This window comes from Rhinopithecus bieti, unplaced genomic scaffold, assembly GCF_001698545.2.
Source record: "Rhinopithecus bieti isolate Rb0 unplaced genomic scaffold, ASM169854v2 scaffold_74680, whole genome shotgun sequence".
NCBI lineage: Eukaryota > Metazoa > Chordata > Mammalia > Primates > Cercopithecidae > Rhinopithecus > Rhinopithecus bieti.
The window spans coordinates 956,628-976,002 of record NW_016828033.1 but is presented as its reverse complement, the minus strand read 5'-3'; the positions used below and the strand labels follow the sequence as shown (position 1 = coordinate 976,002).

At 42.2% G+C, this 19,375-nt stretch overlaps 1 protein-coding gene across 2 annotated transcripts in view; it reads right to left on the bottom strand.

The window, feature by feature from the left end:
* The window catches only part of RNF212B (ring finger protein 212B), a 56,619-nt gene extending 38,830 nt beyond the window's left edge, over nucleotides 1-17,789 (bottom strand). For both annotated transcript variants that reach the window (XM_017864211.1, XM_017864210.1), the window contains exons 1-4: nucleotides 17,685-17,789; nucleotides 15,361-15,461; nucleotides 12,796-12,848; nucleotides 11,716-11,790 (exon numbers count right to left, since the gene is read on the bottom strand). In XM_017864211.1, the coding sequence (XP_017719700.1) occupies nucleotides 11,716-11,790; nucleotides 12,796-12,848; nucleotides 15,361-15,460 (228 nt within the window). In that variant the 5' untranslated portion in view covers nucleotide 15,461; nucleotides 17,685-17,789. The remainder of the gene's footprint in view (nucleotides 1-11,715; nucleotides 11,791-12,795; nucleotides 12,849-15,360; nucleotides 15,462-17,684) is intronic.
* Nucleotides 17,790-19,375: the final 1,586 nt, after the last annotated feature.

The following is a 19,375-nucleotide window of genomic DNA, read 5'->3' as shown; positions in this document are numbered from 1 at the left end:
TTTTTTTTTTTTTTTTTTTGAGACAGAGTTTTGCCCTGTCAACCAGGCTGGAGTGCAGGGGTTTGTTCACAGTTTACTGTAGGCTCAACCTCCCGGGCTCAAGTGATGCTCTCACTTGAGCCTCCCGAGTAGCTGGGACAACAGGTGCATGCCACCATACCCCTCTAATTTTTTAATTTTTTTTTTCTTAAGAGAAAGGGTCTCACTATGTTGCCCAGGCTGATCTCAAACTCCTGGGTTCTCCCACTTCGGCCTCCCAAAGTGTTGGGATTATAGGCATGAGCCACTGTGCCTAGCCTTAGTTCTTATTTTAAATGTCAGCATTTTATTTAGTTGAAGATTTATTTTGCATGCAATTTAATTTTGAACATCTGTAAATAAGTCACCAAGTTTTAGAAATTCACTTTAAAGATATTGGTAAATTCACGATCTCTCTTTGACATTCAAAACCTATTAGTTTGCCTTATCTATCTTTTGTGAAACTCCCTCATGCCACAATAGGAACAAGCAAGTCTTAGTATTTTTGAACTATATATCTGGATAATTATTCGCTTGATAAAAGGACATTTCTCTAAGTACTCCAAGTAAAAAAATGAGAAACAATGACAGAATTGGAATTTTACAACTTCTAATGAATTAAGGATCTCTGCAAAGTTCATCAACGGCTACCCTCATACAAAATAAGAGACATAGACCATTAAGTACCTCTTGGTGGAATACGACACTGGAATAAAGTGGTCTTGCCTTACCTTCCCCTGCCACCAAACCAATGATGGTGATTAACCCTAAACCTACCTATCAATTTACAGGAAATAGAGGACAGAGGAACATATAAAATGACTCCATAGGTACAATAAACAAAATCCACACTGTGAACAACTCTACAGGACAAAAGACCATTTTCTTCAATAATAACTTAAAAAGAAATGAGAGAAAACTTACAGTGTAAAAGAAACTTAAGAGACATAACCACTGAAATATATACCTTTATTGAAACTCAATTCAAAATGTGGGAACATTTTAAAACTGAGACAACTGGAGAAATGTGAATGCAGCCTGATTATTTGATAATATTATGAAATTGTTATTTTAGCATGATGTGGTTATATTTAAGAAAAAAGTTCCTATCTTTTAGAGATACACACTGAAATATTTACAGATTGAAATGATGTAATATCTGGTTCTGGCTTTAAAATAATCTGGGTGGGGTGGTAAGAGGTATGGATGGAGGAAAATTAGCCATTCACCAATAATTGTTGAAGTGGAGTGATGGATGCATGGAAATGAAACCATCCTCATAGGGTTTAACAAGAATTACATGCTTGGTTCTGGACAGAAATATAGTTATAATTAAGGATTCATCAGGCTGCACTTTGGCACATTTCCTTTTAGCTGCGAAAGTCACGTCACACTAGATGCTGACCATTTGCCTCCTCATTGTTCTCATAAACAGAATATGACATTAGAATCATAAGGTTTTTGCTTAAAAGTTGCTTAAGATATTTTTCAGATCCTGAATTCCAGTGGAACAGCTGACACTAGTGAGTCTGAAGACCCCCACAGAGGAATCGAATCAGCATGAGAATGCAGTTTCTTTTTTTTTTCACTTTTTTCATATTTTTATTACATTCTTACTTTCTTCCTCCATTGCCATATCAGTTAAGAGGGCAAATAGTATTTCAAGAGACTGATAGAATATGTTCTGCACTCTGCTCATTTCATAGCTCTCTGGGGAATTGGGGTTTTTGTAAACTTTTATAATCACATTTTCGAGAATGCAGTTTCTTCATCTACCCTTCTCATGACTCCACTCTGCATTCTTTAACCAAGCAATGATCCCCACACCTTGGCTTACTACTCATCCAACCCTTTAAAAACCTCTAGCCTCGAACTCCTCCTGGAGGCAAATTTGAGGTTTCCTATCTCCTTGTTCCGCTGTCATATGATTAGACCTCTTTCTCTGCTGCAACCCAGTGTCTTGGTGTACTAACTTGCCATGCACGGGGCAATGAAACTGATACGGTTCAGAAATTAATTATATTATACATATGATTATACTCTTTTAGACATTTGAAATTATATGTGATAAAATCATAATAAACCTTTTTTAATGGGCTGATTTTGAGGGGGATCTTTTGAACAGGGTGTGGTGTAAGAAATATATATATACGGTCTTTGTCCCTGGTTCCTCACAGAGTTACTAAAACCCTTGGCATTTCCTGAGTGATAGGAGCATCTTTTGTTATTCATAACAAGCCCCTTTCAACCATACCTGAATTTGTGCTAATGAGGTGACCCTTGGTGGGGTCCTAGATAGCATCAAAATGGGGGCTTGTTGCCAGAGGAACCAAACACTGTTTGGAGGGTTGGGGTCCCAACCCTTCTTCCCACCCCACCCCCACCCCCAACAACCAGAGAAGGAAAAGGGGCTAGAGATTGAGTTCAATCGCCAACGACCAATTCTTTAATCAATCATGCCTATGCAATGGAACCTTCATAACAACTCCTGACCAAGGGAGTTCAGAGAGTTACCAAGTTGGTGAACACTTGGAGGTGCTGGGAGAGTAGTGCATCTGGAGAGGGTATGGAAGCTCTGCACCCCTCCTCACATACTTTGCATCTTTTCCATTTGGCTATTCCCATGATGTATTGTTTTCTTTTCTTTTCTTTTTTTGAGACACAGTCTTGCGCTGTCACCCAGGCTGGAGTGCAGTGGCATGATCTTGGCTCACTGCAACCTCCGCCTCCCAGGTTCAAGTGATTCTCCTGCTTCAGCCTCCAGAGTAGCTGAAATTACAGGTGCCCGCCACCACACCCATCTACTTTTTGTATTTTTAGTAGAGGCAGGGTTTCACCATGTTGGCTAGGCTGGTCTCGAACTCCTGACCTCAGGTGATCCACCCACCTCGGCCTCCCAAAGTGCTGGGATTGTGTGAGCCACTGCACCTGGCCCCCATGTTGTATCTTTTATAATAAACTGGTAATAATAAGTAAAGTACTTTTCTGAGTTCTGTGAGTCATTCTAGCAAGTTATTGAAGCTTGGGGGAGCAGGAGGAAGTTCATGAGAATCCTCAAGTTTGTGGTTGGCCAGTCTGAAGTATTGTAGCCTAGGTACCCCATTTGTGGCTGGTGTCCAGAGTGGGGGCAGTCGTGTGAGGCTGAGCCCTAAACATGTGAAGCATGACACTAAAACTCTAGGAAATAATTGAATTGAACTGAATTGAATTGTTCCACACCTAGTTGGTGTCAGAGAACCGGTTGGTATCAGAAAATGTCTCACACAGGGGCAGAAAACATATAGTGCAAAGATTATATTTCATTTAGCAAAACTTTACTGAATATATTATGCCAGGCATAAGAACTGGAAATGCTAACATGAACAGTATGGGTTCTTGTATTTCAGTAGTGTCAAGGGAAAATATCTTGGACCCCCCATATCACTAAGCTCAAGGGAAAAGTCAAGCTGGGAAATGCTTAGGGCAAACCTGCCTCCCATTCTATTCAAAGTCACCCGTCTGCTCACTGAGATACATGCATATCTGATTGCCTCCTTTGGAGAGGCTAATCAGAAACTCAAAAGAAGGCAACCATTGGTCTCTTATCTACCTATGACCTAGAAGCCCTCTCCCACTTTGAGCTGTCCCACCTTTCCAGACCAAACCAATGTTCATCTTATATATGTTGATTGATGTCTCATGTCTCCCTAAAATGTATAAAACCAAACTGCACTCTGACCTTGGGCACATGTCATCTGAACCTCCTGAGGCTTTGTCATGGGCACATGTCCTCAATCTTGGCAAAATAAACTTTCTAAATTAACTGAGACTTATCTCAGATTTTCCAGGTTCACAGTAGCTTATCACAGTCTAGTAGAAGAGACATTCTGACACATGAACCAATAAGTAAAACACTATGTTATATGCAGAACACAAGAATGTACAAGATATAGAAATAATAATTAAGAGGTAACTATTAATTCAGTTTTTTTTTTCTTTTTTTTTGAGACAGTCTCGCTCCGTCACCCAGGCTGGAGTGCAGTGGCGCAATCTAGGCTCGCTGCAACCTCTGCCTCCCAGGTTTAAGCGATTCTCATGCCTCAGTCTCACAAGCAGCTGGGATTACAGGCACACGCCACCACCACACCCAGCTACTTTTTTGTATTTTTAGTACAGATAGGGTTTCACCATATTGGCCAGGCTGATCTTGAACCCTCAACCTCAGGTGATCCACCCCCGTCAGCCTCCAAAAGTGCTGGGATTACAGGCGTGAGCCACCATGCCCAGCCTAACTTAGTCTTTAAAGTGTAGAAGTTGGGCGTTTCAGATATAAAGGTATGAAAGTATATGGTCTGTAAAAGAACTGCAAAGAACTAAATCTGCCTAATAGATTCAGTAATAAATAACCTTATGTAAAAACTTGTGTTTGTATATGAGATGTGAGGTGGTAGTTGTGATTGAAATTGGAGAGTTTAGGAGGAACCAGATCATTAAGGTAACTATGTATCACTCTGAGCAGTCTGAAACTTAGGTGATAGGAAGCCACCAAAGATTCTGAAAAGGCAGTTACTTGTTCAGATTTGCAATTGAAATAGATTATCGTGATGGCTTGGAGGGAACAGATTAGAGCAAAAAAGAACCCTAAAAATGCTTTCTTAGCAAAAGCAATTGGAGGATTGTTAGTAAGATGTCTGAAGTACCCACTCTGAATGAGAGCCACAGCAGCCCACCAGGCAGAGGGTTAAGTTTTAGGTTGCACAGTTTGTATGATCAAAGGAATACAACCTCACACTGGCCTAAGGTTTCTCCATCCCCTGCTCAGTAGTGATGAAGAATTCAACTACACTGTTTCGGAAGTCCTAAATACTGACAGCTTTTTCTTTTTGGGTAAAATAATATTAAACTAAATACAACTTTTCTTCAAAAGCGCCATTGAGTATCTTTTAATTTCTCTATTTTACCCAAGCTGGAGTACGGTGGTGAAATCATGGCTCACTGCAGCCTCAACCTCTTGGGATCAAGCGATCCTCCCACCTCAGCCTCCTGAGTAGCTGGGATTACAGGTGTGTGCCACCATGCCCACCTAATTTTTAAATTTTTTGTAGAGGTGGGGTTTCACTATGTTAGCCAAGCTAGTCTCAAACTCCCGGCCTCATGCAATCCTCCCACCTTGGCCTCCAAAGTGGTGTGAGCCACTGCATCTGGCCCACTGAGTACCTCAGTTGTTCAAATTCTTAATTCAAATGAGGGATGGAGAAGCTCTGGTCTATTGATGAGATCAAATCTTGACCTGATTTTATTCCAACAGTATATGTAGCAATTATGTATGTATATATTAGTGAAAACATGTGACTTCAAAAATCCTTTAAAAACATAAAATAGCCGGGCGCGGTGGCTCAAGCCTGTAATCCCAGCACTTTGGGAGGCCGAGACGGGCGGATCACGAGGTCAGGAGATCGAGACCATCCTGGCTAACACGGTGAAACCCCGTCTCTACTAATAAAAAAAAAAATTAGCCGGGCGATGTGGCAGGGCGCCTGTAGTCCCAGCTACTTCAGGAGCCTTGAGGCAGGAGAATGGCGTAAACCGGGAGCGGCGCTTGCAGTGAGCTGAGATCCGGCCACTGCACTCCAGCCTGGCGACAGAGCGAGACTCCGTCTCAAAAAAAAAAAAAAAAAAAAAACATAAAATAGACCAATGGTCAGCAAACAAACTGAACATTTACCAGCTGTCTGTTTTTTTTTTTTTGGTTTTTTTTTTTTTTTTGAGTCGGAGTCTCATCTGTCACCCAGGCTGGAAGTGCATGGTGCAATCTCAGTCCACTGCAACCTCTGCCTCCTGGTTCATGCCATTCTCCTCCTCAGCCTTCCCAGTAGCTGGAACTACTGGTGCCCACCACCACGCCCAGCTAACTTTTTGTATTAGTGGAGATGGAGGTTTCACTGTGTTAGCCAGGATGGTCTTGATCTCCTGAACTCGTATCCGCCAGCCTATGCCTCCCAACAGTGCTGGGATTACAGGTGTGCGCCCACCCGTGCTGGGCTAGCTGTCTTCTTTTGTAAATAAGGTTTTATTGGGAACAAAATTATACCCATTTGCTTACATGCTGTCTATGGCTGCTTCCTGCTACAATCAGCGGAGTTGGGTAGCTGCATCGGAAATTGTATGGCCTGCAAAGCTTTAAAAAATATTTACTGGCCTGCTGTGGTCCTGAATGTCTTTACTGGCCACAAACATTCATGTTGACACTCAACTCCTCAATGCAATTAGTATTAAGAGATGAAGGCTTTAGAGGTGATTATGTCCTGAAGGCTTTGCTTTGTGAATGGGATTAGTGCCTTATAAATGGGATCAGTGTCCTTACAAATAAAAGAGGCTTGGGGCCGGGCCGTGGTGGGTGCGCCTGTAATCTCAGCACCTTGGGAGGCTGAGGTGAGCGGATCACGAGGTCAGGAAATTCCTGTGTTTCGTTCTGTATGTGTGTAAACCCCGTCTCTATTAAAAATACAAAAATTAGCCGGGGTGGGTGGCGCACGCCTGTATCCCAGCTACTTCAGGAGGTGTAGGCAGTGAGAATTGCTTGAACCCCAGGAAGCGAGGTTTGCAGTGAGCCGAGATCGTGCCACAGCACTCCCGGCCTCAGGGACCAGGAGCGAGACTCCGTCTCAAAAAAAAAAAAAACAAAAAAAAAGGCTTTGGGGTGGGCACGGTGGGCTTCACGCCTGTAACTGCAAGCACTTGAGGAGGCAGAGGGCGGGCAGACTTGCGTGAGCCCAGGGGTTCAAGACCAGGCCTGGAGCAACATGGTGAAACCCTGTATCTATAAAAAAAATACAAAAACTAGCTGGGTGTGGTGACATTGTGCTTGTATCCAGCTACCGGGAAGGTGAGGTGAGAGGATCACCTGAGCTCAAGAGGGCAAGGCTGCAGGGAGCATGACTGCACCCCCACTGGCCAACAACCACACCCACTGCACTCCAGCCTTTGTGACAGATGTGAGGACCCTGTCTCAAAAAAATAAGTTAAAACGAAGCCTGTGGTGGCCACTTTTGCCATGTGAGGATGCAGCAAGAAGGGATATCTTGGGAGCAAAGAGTAAGCCCTTACCAGACCACTGTATCTATTGGGGGGCCTGATGTTGACTTACCAGCCTCCAGAACTGTGAGAATTTAAATTCGTTTTACTTAGAATTATCCCAGGTCTAAGGTTATTTTATTATAGCAGCCCAGACAGACTAAAACAGCTCAAGGATGTAAAACGCTACAGCCACTTGGGAAAACAGTCTGCAGTTCCTAGAAGTTTAAATATAGAGTTACCATTTGACCCAGAAATTCCACTCCTAGGGTTTATACCCAACAGAAATAAAAATATATGTCCATGTAAAACTTATACTAAAATGTTCCACAGCAATTACTACTTATAATAGTCCCAAAGTAGGAACAACCAAATGTCTATCAACTAATGAATGGATAAGTAAAACGTATATCCATTTATATAATAGATATATTTGGCCATAAAATGGAATGAAATATTAATAAAGTCCTAATAGATGCTACGACATGGATGAAGATGAGAGCTATATACTTAGTGATGCAGCAAGTCACAAAGACCATACATTATATGATTCTATATTATGTCCTGAACAGGCAAAAACCATAGGAACAGACAAGTAAATCGTGATCACCTGGGGATGGGGAGGGTGGGAAGGGTTGGGAAGTGCTGCAATATAGTACAGAGTTCTTTCTGGGGTTGGATGAAACAATGTTTGAAAATTTAGGCAGTAGTGTTTTGTGCAATTCTGTGGATATATTAAAAACCATTGAATTGCATACTTTAAAAGGCGTAAATTTTATGGTATGTAATTACATCCAATAAAGCTGTTATTAAAAAAGTTAGGTGTTGCATGAAAACTAGTGGACCTAAAAAAAAAAAAAAAAAAAGGGGGGCGGGCGCGTGGCTCACGCCTGTAATCCCCGCACTTGGGAAGGCCAAGACGGTGGATCACGATGTCAGGAGATCAAGACCATCCCGGCTAACAACGGTGAAACCCCGTCTCTTACTAAAAATTTAAAATAATTAGCCGGGTGTGGTGGTGGGCCCTGTAGTCCCAGATACTTGGGAGGCTGAGCAGGAGGAATGGCGTGAACCGGGAGCGGAGCTTGCAGTGAGCTGAGATCAAGCCACTGCACTCCAGGGGTGGGGACCAGAGTGAGACTCCGCTCAAAAAAAAAAAAAAAAAAAAAAAAAAAAGCCGATGGGGTGTTTATATTTCCCCTTTGAAAACAATTTTTTTTTTTTGAGATGGAGTTTTGCTCTGGTTGCCAAGGCTGAAGTGCAATGGCGCGATGGCTCCCTCGGCTCACTGCAGTCTCCACCTCCCGGGTTCAGGCAATTCTGCCTCAGCCTCTTGAGTAGCTGGGAGTACAGATATGTGCCAACACACCTGGCTAATTTTTTATTTTTAGTAGAGAAGGGGTTTCTCCATGTTGGCCAGGTTGGTCACGAGCTCCTGACCTCAGGTGATCCACCTACCTTGGCCTCTCAAAGTGCTGGGATTACAGGGGTGAGCCACTATGCCCGGCCAACAATTTTTTAAAATACAGACTTCTTTTTACGTATATGATCTTTAACTATTTTTAAGTGAGTTTGTGATCACTCACAACTTTTCATGACTTTTCCACATTATTTTTTAAACTAATAAAGTACAATTTTCAGGTTGGGCATGGTGGCTCATACCTGTAATCCTGGCACTTTGGGAGGCCAAGGTGGGAGGACTGCTTGAGGCCAGGAATTTGAGAACAGCCTGGGCAATACAGCAAGATTGTCTCTGTTTCTGTTTGTTTGTTTGTTTGTTTGTTTGTTTGTTTTAAAGTACTTTACGGTTTTCAGAATATTTCCATAAACATTGTCTCATTGGATCTTCATAAGAAGTAGGATGAGTATTATTATTTCATATTACATGTGAGGAAGTATGACTGGCTCAAAGAAATAAAGCAATAAGTTAGCAGGCCGAGTTGGTCATTAGATTTCTACACCAACAGTTTTCTCAGTATTATCACTTTACTGTATTTCATATACATTAAAGGAAAACTTCAATAGGGAAGATTATTTCATTAATTATTTCAAAAAGTATTTATTGAATCCTTCTATGTTCCTGGTGCTATGTTAGGAGTCATATAAAATGAATAAGACTGAAATTGCCCCTGCCCCCAGGAGAATCGCTTGAACCCTGGAGGCGGAGGTTTCTGTGAGCTGAGATCTTGCCACTGCACTCCAGCCTGGGCGACAAAAGCAAGACTCCAACTCAAAAAAAAAAAAAGAAGAAAGAAAAGAAAATAAAAGAAAACTTACAGATCTACATGAGGTTCTCCGATCCCTCAGAAAGATTATCTTGAGGTGGGTAAAGAATTCAAAACAGGCAGTTTGATCAACTATTGGCACAAAGTGCAGCAGAAAAAATGGCATTAAGTCATTGTAAAGATTGGAGAATGTAAAAACATAAATACTAAAATTGGAACATAAATAGATATTTAGAGCAATACTCCATCATTCACTCAATGACAACGTTTTGAGTGTCCACTACTTATTAAAGACTATTAAAAGAGAACAATAAACAAAACCAACCAAATCTGTTTTCATGGAGCTTATATTCCAGTGCAGGATTCAGACAACAAATATATAACATAATGTTAGAGAAAAGAACTACGATGAAAAAAAAGCATGGTAAGGAGTAGAAAATGCTGGGGCTACTATTTGAAATATGAGAGTCACTAAAGGACTGACTGAAGAAGAATGTTTTGAGCAGAAGCCTGAATGAAACAGTCTAGGTACTGGATCAGTTATTCAGCTTCACAAATTAGGAAAACACATTTTTAGACTTTGCTGACTTCACTAAATTGACCCTTCACTACAGTGATGATTAACTGACCCTTTCCATTTCTTTTATCTTGATTGTTTGACCATGTGTAATTGGTCCCATGATCAGGCAGGTTAGGATTCAGACTACATATGATTTCTCTACTGATCATTAACTATGCCTAGGTTTATTTATTAACCAAAGGTCTGCTCTTTCTCTTGTTCCTATGACCTTGTTTACATTTCTCCTTGAGTCTGAGCTAGATTTTAATATACTTACAATGTTAAATATAGTGTATGTCAAATATGATGGCTCAACCCAGCAGCTAAAGACAGCAAGCAGCAAGTCTTAATTCCCCTTACTCTATCTCTAGAGTGAGGATTGAGAGGCAGGACACTGAAAAATAAATCTTCAACCAGAAAATGACTAAGGATCATCTTGAGGTTTAGAAAAGGGGTACTTTCAAAAGAATAAGAAGTAAGAATATAGAAAGGGAACAGTGATACAAATCTCAAGAAATATGCCACAATAGGAATTCCATGAGGCTGTAGCATAATCTAAGATAACTGGGGAGTAGAAAGAAAAAAATCAAAGTTTTTACAACTAGGGAATTCTCTCAAATGGTTGTCCTGCCTTCTCTCTACCTTCTTCTACATTCCTGTTGCTCCTGACCAAGTCAATTGTATGCCAACATATGACACATCAAGAAAAGACAAATATTTCCTAAAATTCAAGAAACCAGTTATTAACACTAAATGAAGAGGTAAGTATTACTAAAAAGGTTATTGAAGGCTGGGCGCGGTGGCTCAAGCCTGTAATCCCAGCACTTTGGGAGGCCGAGACGGGAGGATCACGAGGTCAGGAGATCGAGACCATCCCGGCTAACACGGTGAAACCCCGTCTCTACTGAAAATACAAAACTAGCTGGGCGAGGTGGCGGGCGTCTGTAGTCCCAGCTACTCGGGAGGCTGAGGCAGGAGAATGGCGTAAACCCATGAGGCGGAGCTTGCAGTGAGCTGAGATCCGGCCACTGCACTCCAGCCTGGGCAACAGAGCAAGACTCTGTCTCAAAAAAAAAAAAAAAAAAAAAAAGGTTATTGAAAAGTAAGAATGGGAAACAAGAAGTACTCTCATGATCTTAGTGCTATAAGTTACTGATTGCGAGTTAAACCATCAAACCCATTGTTTGCAGGGCCAGGCCTATATACTCAAAGCAATTTTTAGAAGATGCATCTCTCTGCTGAGAAAAATGATAAAGCTCCCTAGAACAACCTTTAGTCTTAGAAATTAATTAATACAACTAGGAAATACACGGCAATATGTTAGCTACATAGTGATTTTTATAGCCTATCACAGATTCTGGGTCAATAAAAAGTTAACTGATTGAAATTTGTATCATCGGCCGGGCGCGGTGGCTCAAGCCTGTAATCCCAGCACTTTGGGAGGCCGAGACGGGCGGATCACGAGGTCAGGAGATCGAGACCATCCTGGCTAACAGGGTGAAACCCCGTCTCTACTAAAACTACAAAAAACTAGCCGGGCGAGGTGGCAGGCGCCTGTAGTCCCAGCTACTCAGGAGGCTGAGGCAGGAGAATGGCGTAAACCCGGGAGGCGGAGCTTGCAGTGAGCTGAGATCTGGCCACTGCACTCCAGCCTGAGTGACAGAGCAAGACTCCGTCTCAAAAAAAAAAAAAAAAAAAAAAAAAAAAGAAATTTGTATCATCAAGGAAGAAAGCAAAGAAAGCAGTTAATTTCCCTCCATTGTGTACAAATGCAGTTTAAAGAAAACCTTTGATAAAGAAATAAGATGCAATTAGAATTTGCCTGGAGAATCAGATTTTCTTTGCTTTTGTTTCTCATACCTGAGAGATGTGACTAAAATACTGCAAAGCTGTCTCCACAGGACTTTTGAAAAACATCTTCTCCTGAGGCTTCAGCTATAAAGAGAGCAATACACACTGTGAGAATATCCATAATTGAATAAAATAAAATACTGACTAATATGACAAAGGATGTACCACCTTTTCTAATGTATCTGGCATTATCTCCACTCTGTATAAAAGGGAGATCACCACTGTTCTAGATGTACATTATATGTCCAATTCTCCTTACCTTGTGCATCTGTAACAGTGATCACAAATAATGCTTCCATCTGTGTTTATACTCTTTTTTTTTTTTTTCTTTGAGACACAGTTTTGCTGTTGTCACCCAGGCTGGAGTGCAGTGGTGTGATCTGGGCTCATTGCAACCCTCGCCTCTTGGGTTCAAGTGATTCTTCTGCCTCAGCCTCCTGAGTAGCTGGGATTACAGGTGCCCACCAACACACCCAGCTAATTTTTGTATTTTTAGTACAGATGGGGGTTTCATCATGTTGGCCAGGCTGGTCTCGAACTTCTGATCTCAGGTGATCTATCCACCTCAGCCTCCCAAACTGTTGGGATTACAGGTGTGAGCCTCTTCAGCTGGCCTATTATTTACACTCTTTTTACAAACGGCTATTTGCAAGTTTGTTTCTTTGCTTTCTTTTACTTTTTCTTTCTTTTTTTTTTTTTTTTTTAGACAGAGTCTTATTCTGAGCCCAAGCTGGAGTGCAGTGGTGCGATCTTGGCTTACTGCAACTTCCGCCTCCCAGGCTCAAGTGATTCTCGTGCTTCAGCCTCCCAAGTAGCTGGGACTACAGGCCCGCACTACCACGCCTGGCTAATTTTTTATATTTTAGTAGAGACAGAGTTTTACTATGTTGCCCAGGGTGGTCTCGAATTCCTGAGCTCAGGCGATCCACCCGCTTTGACCTCCCAAAGTGCTGGGATTACAGGTGTGAGCCACCACGCCTGGTCTTCTTCTCTTTCTTTTTAAAACAATTCATCATCTGTACTTTGTATATACTTCCTACAGGCCAGAAATGGGATGAGACCGTTTGTGGCAGGGGGAGAAAAACTTACATTATCAGAAAGAGCCAGATGCTTGCAGGCAGTTCCACAAATAGCACATTTTTCTGGAAGGAAAAGGGAAAAAAAATGTTTGGCTCTCATGAGCATGAGGTAAGATTTAAAGACTTAAAGTACATGACAACAATCTAGTATGCTAGCAATGGAAGAAAAAAAGGGTTCTTACTGAATTTAGAATATCACTGTGTTATAAAAGGACACCAACTTAAGGTCTGTTCTCTAAACAAGTGTTTCCAAACTAGTATGTTGATGTATAAGTAGGGCTTTCACACTGTACCTCTACCCATCTCCCTATCTTTTTAAATTTTATTTTACATTTTTTTTGAGACAGGGTCTCACTCTGTCACCCAGGCTAGAATGCAGTGGCACAATTAAGGCTCACTGCAGCCTCAACCTCCCAGGCTCAAGTGATCCTCCTGCTTCAGTCTTCCAGCTAGCTGGGACTACAGGCGCACATCACCACTTCAGCTCATTTTAATTTTGTTATTATCTTTAGAGATGGAGTCTCCATATGTTGCTCAAGCTGGTCTTGAACTCCTGAGCTCCAGTGATCCTCCCACCTTGGCCCCCGCAAAGTGGTAAGTTTATAAGCATGAACCACCATCCCAGCACCTCCTGCCCCATCTTTTTATAAATTCCCAGTTTTCTTCTGTGGAACAGAAAGGACAATTCTAAACTCCCAGCAGAAGTACTGCAGTACATTTACAAGAGTAGGGAAAAGTACAAGATACCAAAGATCTTAACTTTAAATTACTCTTTTTTATTCTATTGACCTGACAGCAGGCACACACTGGGTACTGTAAGAAACTTCCCAGTTATGCCTACCTTGTCATCACTTTGCTAATATTTGTTAATCTTGCTTTGAAGCTCTGCTACTCTCATTCCCCAATCAACCCAATCTGAAAGAAGCAAAAATTAAGATTCCTAATCTTTCCCTGTAAAGTGAAATTTTAGTAGTGGGACTGGTCATTGATTAAGACAAATGCCATGTCAGCAGAAAACATCACATGGCATATGCTTTATGGAGACAAACCACTCCAAAGCGAGCTGCTGTTACCATAGTAAACAGCTTTTTACATTAGCGAGAACTTTAAAAGGTCATGAGATTTGTAAAGAGAAAAAAGCTTCCCCTGAGGCTACTTAACTTGACTGTTCTTTTTCTGGAGACTAAAGGTTTTCTTTTCCCAGTCCATATCGTTGCCAGAGTGAGCTAGCAAGTACATAACATTCTTCTCTTAAAACAAAACAAAACAAAACAAAAAATGGCTCACACCTGTAATCCCAGCACTTTGGGAGGCTGAGGCAGGCACTTGAGGCTGGGAGTTCAAGATCAGTCTGGCCAACATGGTGAAACCCCATCTCTACTAAAAATACAATAGTTAGCCCAGCATGGTGGCGCATGCCTATAATTCCAGCTACTCAAGTGGCTGAGACATGAGAATCGCTTGAACCTGGGAAGCAGAGGTTGCAGTGAGCCAAGATTGCACCATTGCACTCCAGCCTGGGTCACGAAGTGAGACCGTGTCAAAAACAAAACAAAACAAAAACTTCCACAGGTCTTCATCACCTGCAGGATGAAGTTCAGGCTCTTTAGCCCAGTGCATAGAGCCTTCCATCATCCGACACTCCCTACTTCACTAGCCTCATCTCTCACCACGTCTTACCTTACTGTTTATACTCTAACAATCCCAATTATGTGTAGTCCCACAATCCCAATTATGTGTAGTCCCCTGCACTATGGTTTTATGATGTAATACGTCTTTGTACATGCTGTTCTCTTAAACTAGAATAAATCTTCCCTGCCTTATCCACTTGGTAAATTCCATTTTATCATTCAAAACCCTATTGAAGCATCACTCCTTCTGTGAAGTCTTCTATGATCAAAACACCCTACCCCAAGTCCCTCTTCTAGGGATTTACATACCTTATAAGTATTGCAGCATTAAAAAAAGAAAGAAAGAAAGAAAACTTAAATTTATGTATCCTTTCTAAGACTTAATAGCAATAAGAACTTGGTCAAATCACTTATCCTCTCTGAGCCAGTCTCTTCATTTGTAAAACGGTTCTACTAATAATTACCACCTGGGCGTGTGGCGCGGCTTACATAAAATTGGTTCATATGAAACTGCTTTTTAAGCTGCAAAGGTATCATCATCATCATTTCTAATTAAATTGATGTCACATACTAGACCACTTCCCCTTTAGAAATGGCTCTTCTATCAGCCAAACTTTCCTCTATTCCCATCCATTATACTTATTCTATCTCTTTTCCCTGAAGAGTCTGATGCCTTGTGGCTTTCCCTGCCAGACTTCAAAACACTAATGAGTACACTCTGGTCCTCAAGTAATAGATTTGCTAAATCATTTGCTAAATAATTTAGCACCATTCTTTATTAATGGATTCCTTCAATTTCTAAAATTGACAGTTTCCTACAGTATCTGTATCACCATTGACCTAATAAGTGATTTTTATCCTAAGACACACATAGAAATGGCTACTCCTTACATCCTTACATGAAAACATTTTTCCCTGAATCTGAACACAGTTGAATCACTCACCCAGAGTCACACACGTTTTACAGAAAATATGACCGCAGCTGGTGACAAAGAAATGGGCCCCATCTTTTCGGAAGCACTGGTTGCAGTGAAACCAATCCATTCTGGAGCAGATAAAGAGAAACAGTAAGAATAGCCTAGGGCATAACATAATTGTAGCTGTTCCAAAATCTATGTAACCACGCTTGCTTAGCTTCTGATAGCTTTTTGGGATGTGGCATATCATTGTGGGTATTCCAATTGGTTGTGAAGAAGTACATGTACATATAAAGTGGAAAAAAAGCAGACTGCTTTTTAAAACAGCAGACTGTTATAACATTTTATATATAAATGTGGATATATATACATATACATATATATATACATATAAACACACATTTAGAAAAGTAATGGACAGTAGTGAGATTTTTTTTTTTTGAGTGGCGAGGTTATGACTGTGTGTGTGTGTATGTTTTCCTTTACTTTTTTTTCCCCAGGTTTTCTGGATTAATACATGTGCCAATTTGTAATTAGAAAATACAATCCTGGCCAAGCACAGTGGCTCACACCTGTAATCCCAGCACTTTGGGAGGTCAAGGCAGGTGGATCACCTGAAGTCAAGAGTTTTAAGACCAGCCTGGCCAACATGGTGATACCCCATCTCTACATTTTAAAAATACAAAAATTAGCTGGGCATGGTGGCAGGTGCCTGTAATCCCAGCTAATCAGGAGGCTGAGGCAGGAGAATCACTTGAACATGGGAGACAGAGGTTGCAGTGAGCTGAGATCGCGCCATTGCACTCCAGCCTGCAACAGAGCCAGACTCCGTCTCAAAAAAAAAAAAAAAGAAAAGAAAAGAAAAAAGAAAATACAATCCTAAAATATAAAACAAAAAATGAATTATCCATTTCTTTTTTAACTATTTCCTGTGATATGGTGAGAGTGTAGCCAAGAGAAGGTAGTGAACCAGAAAGAGAAGATCACATATTAGCCACTTGGGACACATTTTATCTAAGGGAAATAGGGCTGATAAACGATAGTATGGTCTCGGCTTATATACTTTCCTTCTACTCTATAGAAACTCAGAATCAGGCCAAGTGTGGTGGCTCACGCCTGTAATCCCAACACTTCGGGAGGCCGAGGCACGTGGATCACCTGAGGTCAGATGTTCCAAGACCAGCCTGGCCAACATGGCAAAACCCCGTCTCTACTAAAAACTAAAAAATTAGCTGAGCTTGGTGGTGCACGCCTGTAATCCCAGCTACTTGGGAGGCTGAGGCAGGATAATTACTTGAACCCAGGAGGTTGCAGTGAGCCAAGATCGTGCCACTGCACTCCAGCCTGGGCGACAGAGTGAGACTCCGTCTCAAAAAAAAGAAACTCAGAATCATAGATGTGAAATGGGCTTTGAAAAATCACTTAATGTTTTGTTCAGTCCCACCATTTTTCAAAAGAGGTACCTGATATTCAGCGAAATTAAATGACTTGCCAAAAGTTCCATCTTTAATTATTGGTTTCCTGATTCCCTACGTAAAGTTCTTGTTCCCACATTAAATAGCTTTCGTGTTAGACACAGTAACCATATATCCTGTATTTTCTGCCAATACCAATTTCATATACTTTGTTAAATACCTGAGTAAATGTGACTTTGTAAGGTTTTTGTGTGTGGGGGGGATAATTATTATTATTATTTTAAGACAGGGTCTGACTCTGTCTCCAGGCTGGAGTGCAGAGGCAGATCAGGGCTCGCTGCAGCCTGGAACTCCTGGGCTCAAGTGATCTTCCCACCTCAGCCTCTGGAGTAGCTGGCACTACAGGAGCACCACCACGCCTGGCTATTTTTTATTTTTATTTTATTTTTATTTTTCGTAGAGACAAGGCCTCTCTGTGTTACCCAGGCTGGTCTGGAACTCCCGGACTCAAGCGATCCTCCCACCTCGGCCTCCCCAAAGTGCTGGGATTACAGGCGGGAGCCACTGCACCCGGCCTTTTCGTAGAATGTGTGTGTGTGTAACCGCGGAGGGATACAAACTTCGTAAGATTTACGATAAAAAGAAAGTACTGAACAAACAGCTCAACGCAAACGCATCCCACAGTGCCACGAGCTTCGTTGTCCTATTTGTTTGCTCCTGATACACTAACTTTCACCAGCAAGTGAGTCTAAAAAACCACTGAAAAGGCCCCGTTCTATATGCCCAGGTTTGTTTAAGGGCGGCAACAATGTCATCTCCTGAACTGACCAGATGAATCCAACATAAAAAAGGCACTGAACAGTGATTAAGGCGATCCCGAGGGCAAAACTCGCCTGCTTTCCAGAGGCGATGTGGCCTCAGCCGTCTCAAACTTACCAGTTCTTTTTCTGGCTACACTCCCTACCCGCTTGGCCGCTGTGATTCCAGAAGGCCTCAGATCTCAGGAAATCATCCACTTCTCCTCACGAAGAGCTGGAAATGGCGGGAAAATAAACAGCTGACTTGGCACCGGGTGAGGCAAGAGTCTAAGCGCAGCCCGGGCGGTGTGTGAGATGTGGGCGGGGCCTGGCGCTATGCTAAAAGAGTGGACGTGGCTCCGTGGCGTTCGCGGGGCGTGGGCGGGGCCCGCAGAGGCGTTCACAGGGCGAGGAGAGGCTCGCGGTGGCGGGAGAGGGGAGTCGGAACTTTTCCTAGCAGCCTAGGAAAATTCATCTCGCTTAAAAGATTGGGGACAAACAAACACTGTAACCTAATCCCATACATGTTACTGTGGAAACAAAAAGGTGAAAATAAAGCCTAATTAATGTTCCAATAAACGAGAGAACGCAATATAAAATGTGGTCATAAAGTGGGCGAAAACTTTTACCTAATATTCTAAAATGAAATGAAAATAATGGGTGCTTTGAAAGAATAGTGTAAAATCAGAAATAGGAAAATTTAAAAATGATGTGGACAAAGAACAATGTGATATTAATTGAGAACTAACAAATTTCAATTTAAAAAATGTCAAAGTTGGCCGGGCGCGGTGGCTCACGCCTGTAACCCCAGCACTTTGGGAGGCCGAGGCGGGCGGATCACGAGGTCAGGAGATCGAGACCATCCTGGCCAACAGGGTGAAACCCCGTCTCTACTAAAAACTACAAAAACAAATCAACCGGATGTGGTGGCGGGCGCCTGTAGTCCCAGCTACACGGGAGGCTGAGGCAGGAGAATGGCGTGAACCCTGGGAGGCGGAGCTTGCAGTGAGCCGAGATCGCGCCACTGCACTCCAGCCTGGGCGACAGAGCGAGACTCCAATTCAAAAAAAAAAAAAAAATGTCAAACTTTATTCAGAAATTTTTGGCCAGGCACAGTGGGTGGCTCACGCCTGTAATCCCAACACCTTGGGAGGCCGAGGCAGGCAGATCACTTGAGGTCAGGAGTTATAAACCAGCCTGGCCAACATGGCAAAACCCCACTTCTACTAAAAATACAAAAATTAGCCGAGTGTGGTGGCACGCACCTGTAATCCCAGCTACCGAGGAGGCTGAGGCAAGAGAATCGTTTGAACCCGGAAGGCGGAGGTTGCAGTGAGCCGAGATCACGCCACTGCACTCCAGCCTGGGAGACAGAGAGAGGCTCCGTTTAAAAAAAAAATTGGCCAGGTGTGGTGGCGGGTGCCTGTAGTCCCAGCTACTTAGGGAGGCTGAGGCAGGTGTATCACTTAATCCCAGGGGGTCGAGGCCGCAGTGAGCTGTATTCACGCCACTGCACTCCAGCCTGGTTGAGGGAGCAAGACACTGCCTCAAACTAACAAACAAAAAAAACCAAAAAACAAAAAAAGAGAGAGAGAGAGAGAGAGAGAGAGAATAAGATTGGCATCAGATTTCTCCACAGAAGCATTCTAGATACCAATGAATACTGTTTTTACTTGAAAGAGCATCTAACATACAAACTATTCACACTTGGGTATTTGGTAGGCATTTTCTCAAAAATAAACAAAATGGCCTTGTCACTTTAAGGAAAACCAGTGATAGTATTTGAATACGTTTTCCAGATTTTTACGGAAATTATGATCCAATAAATTT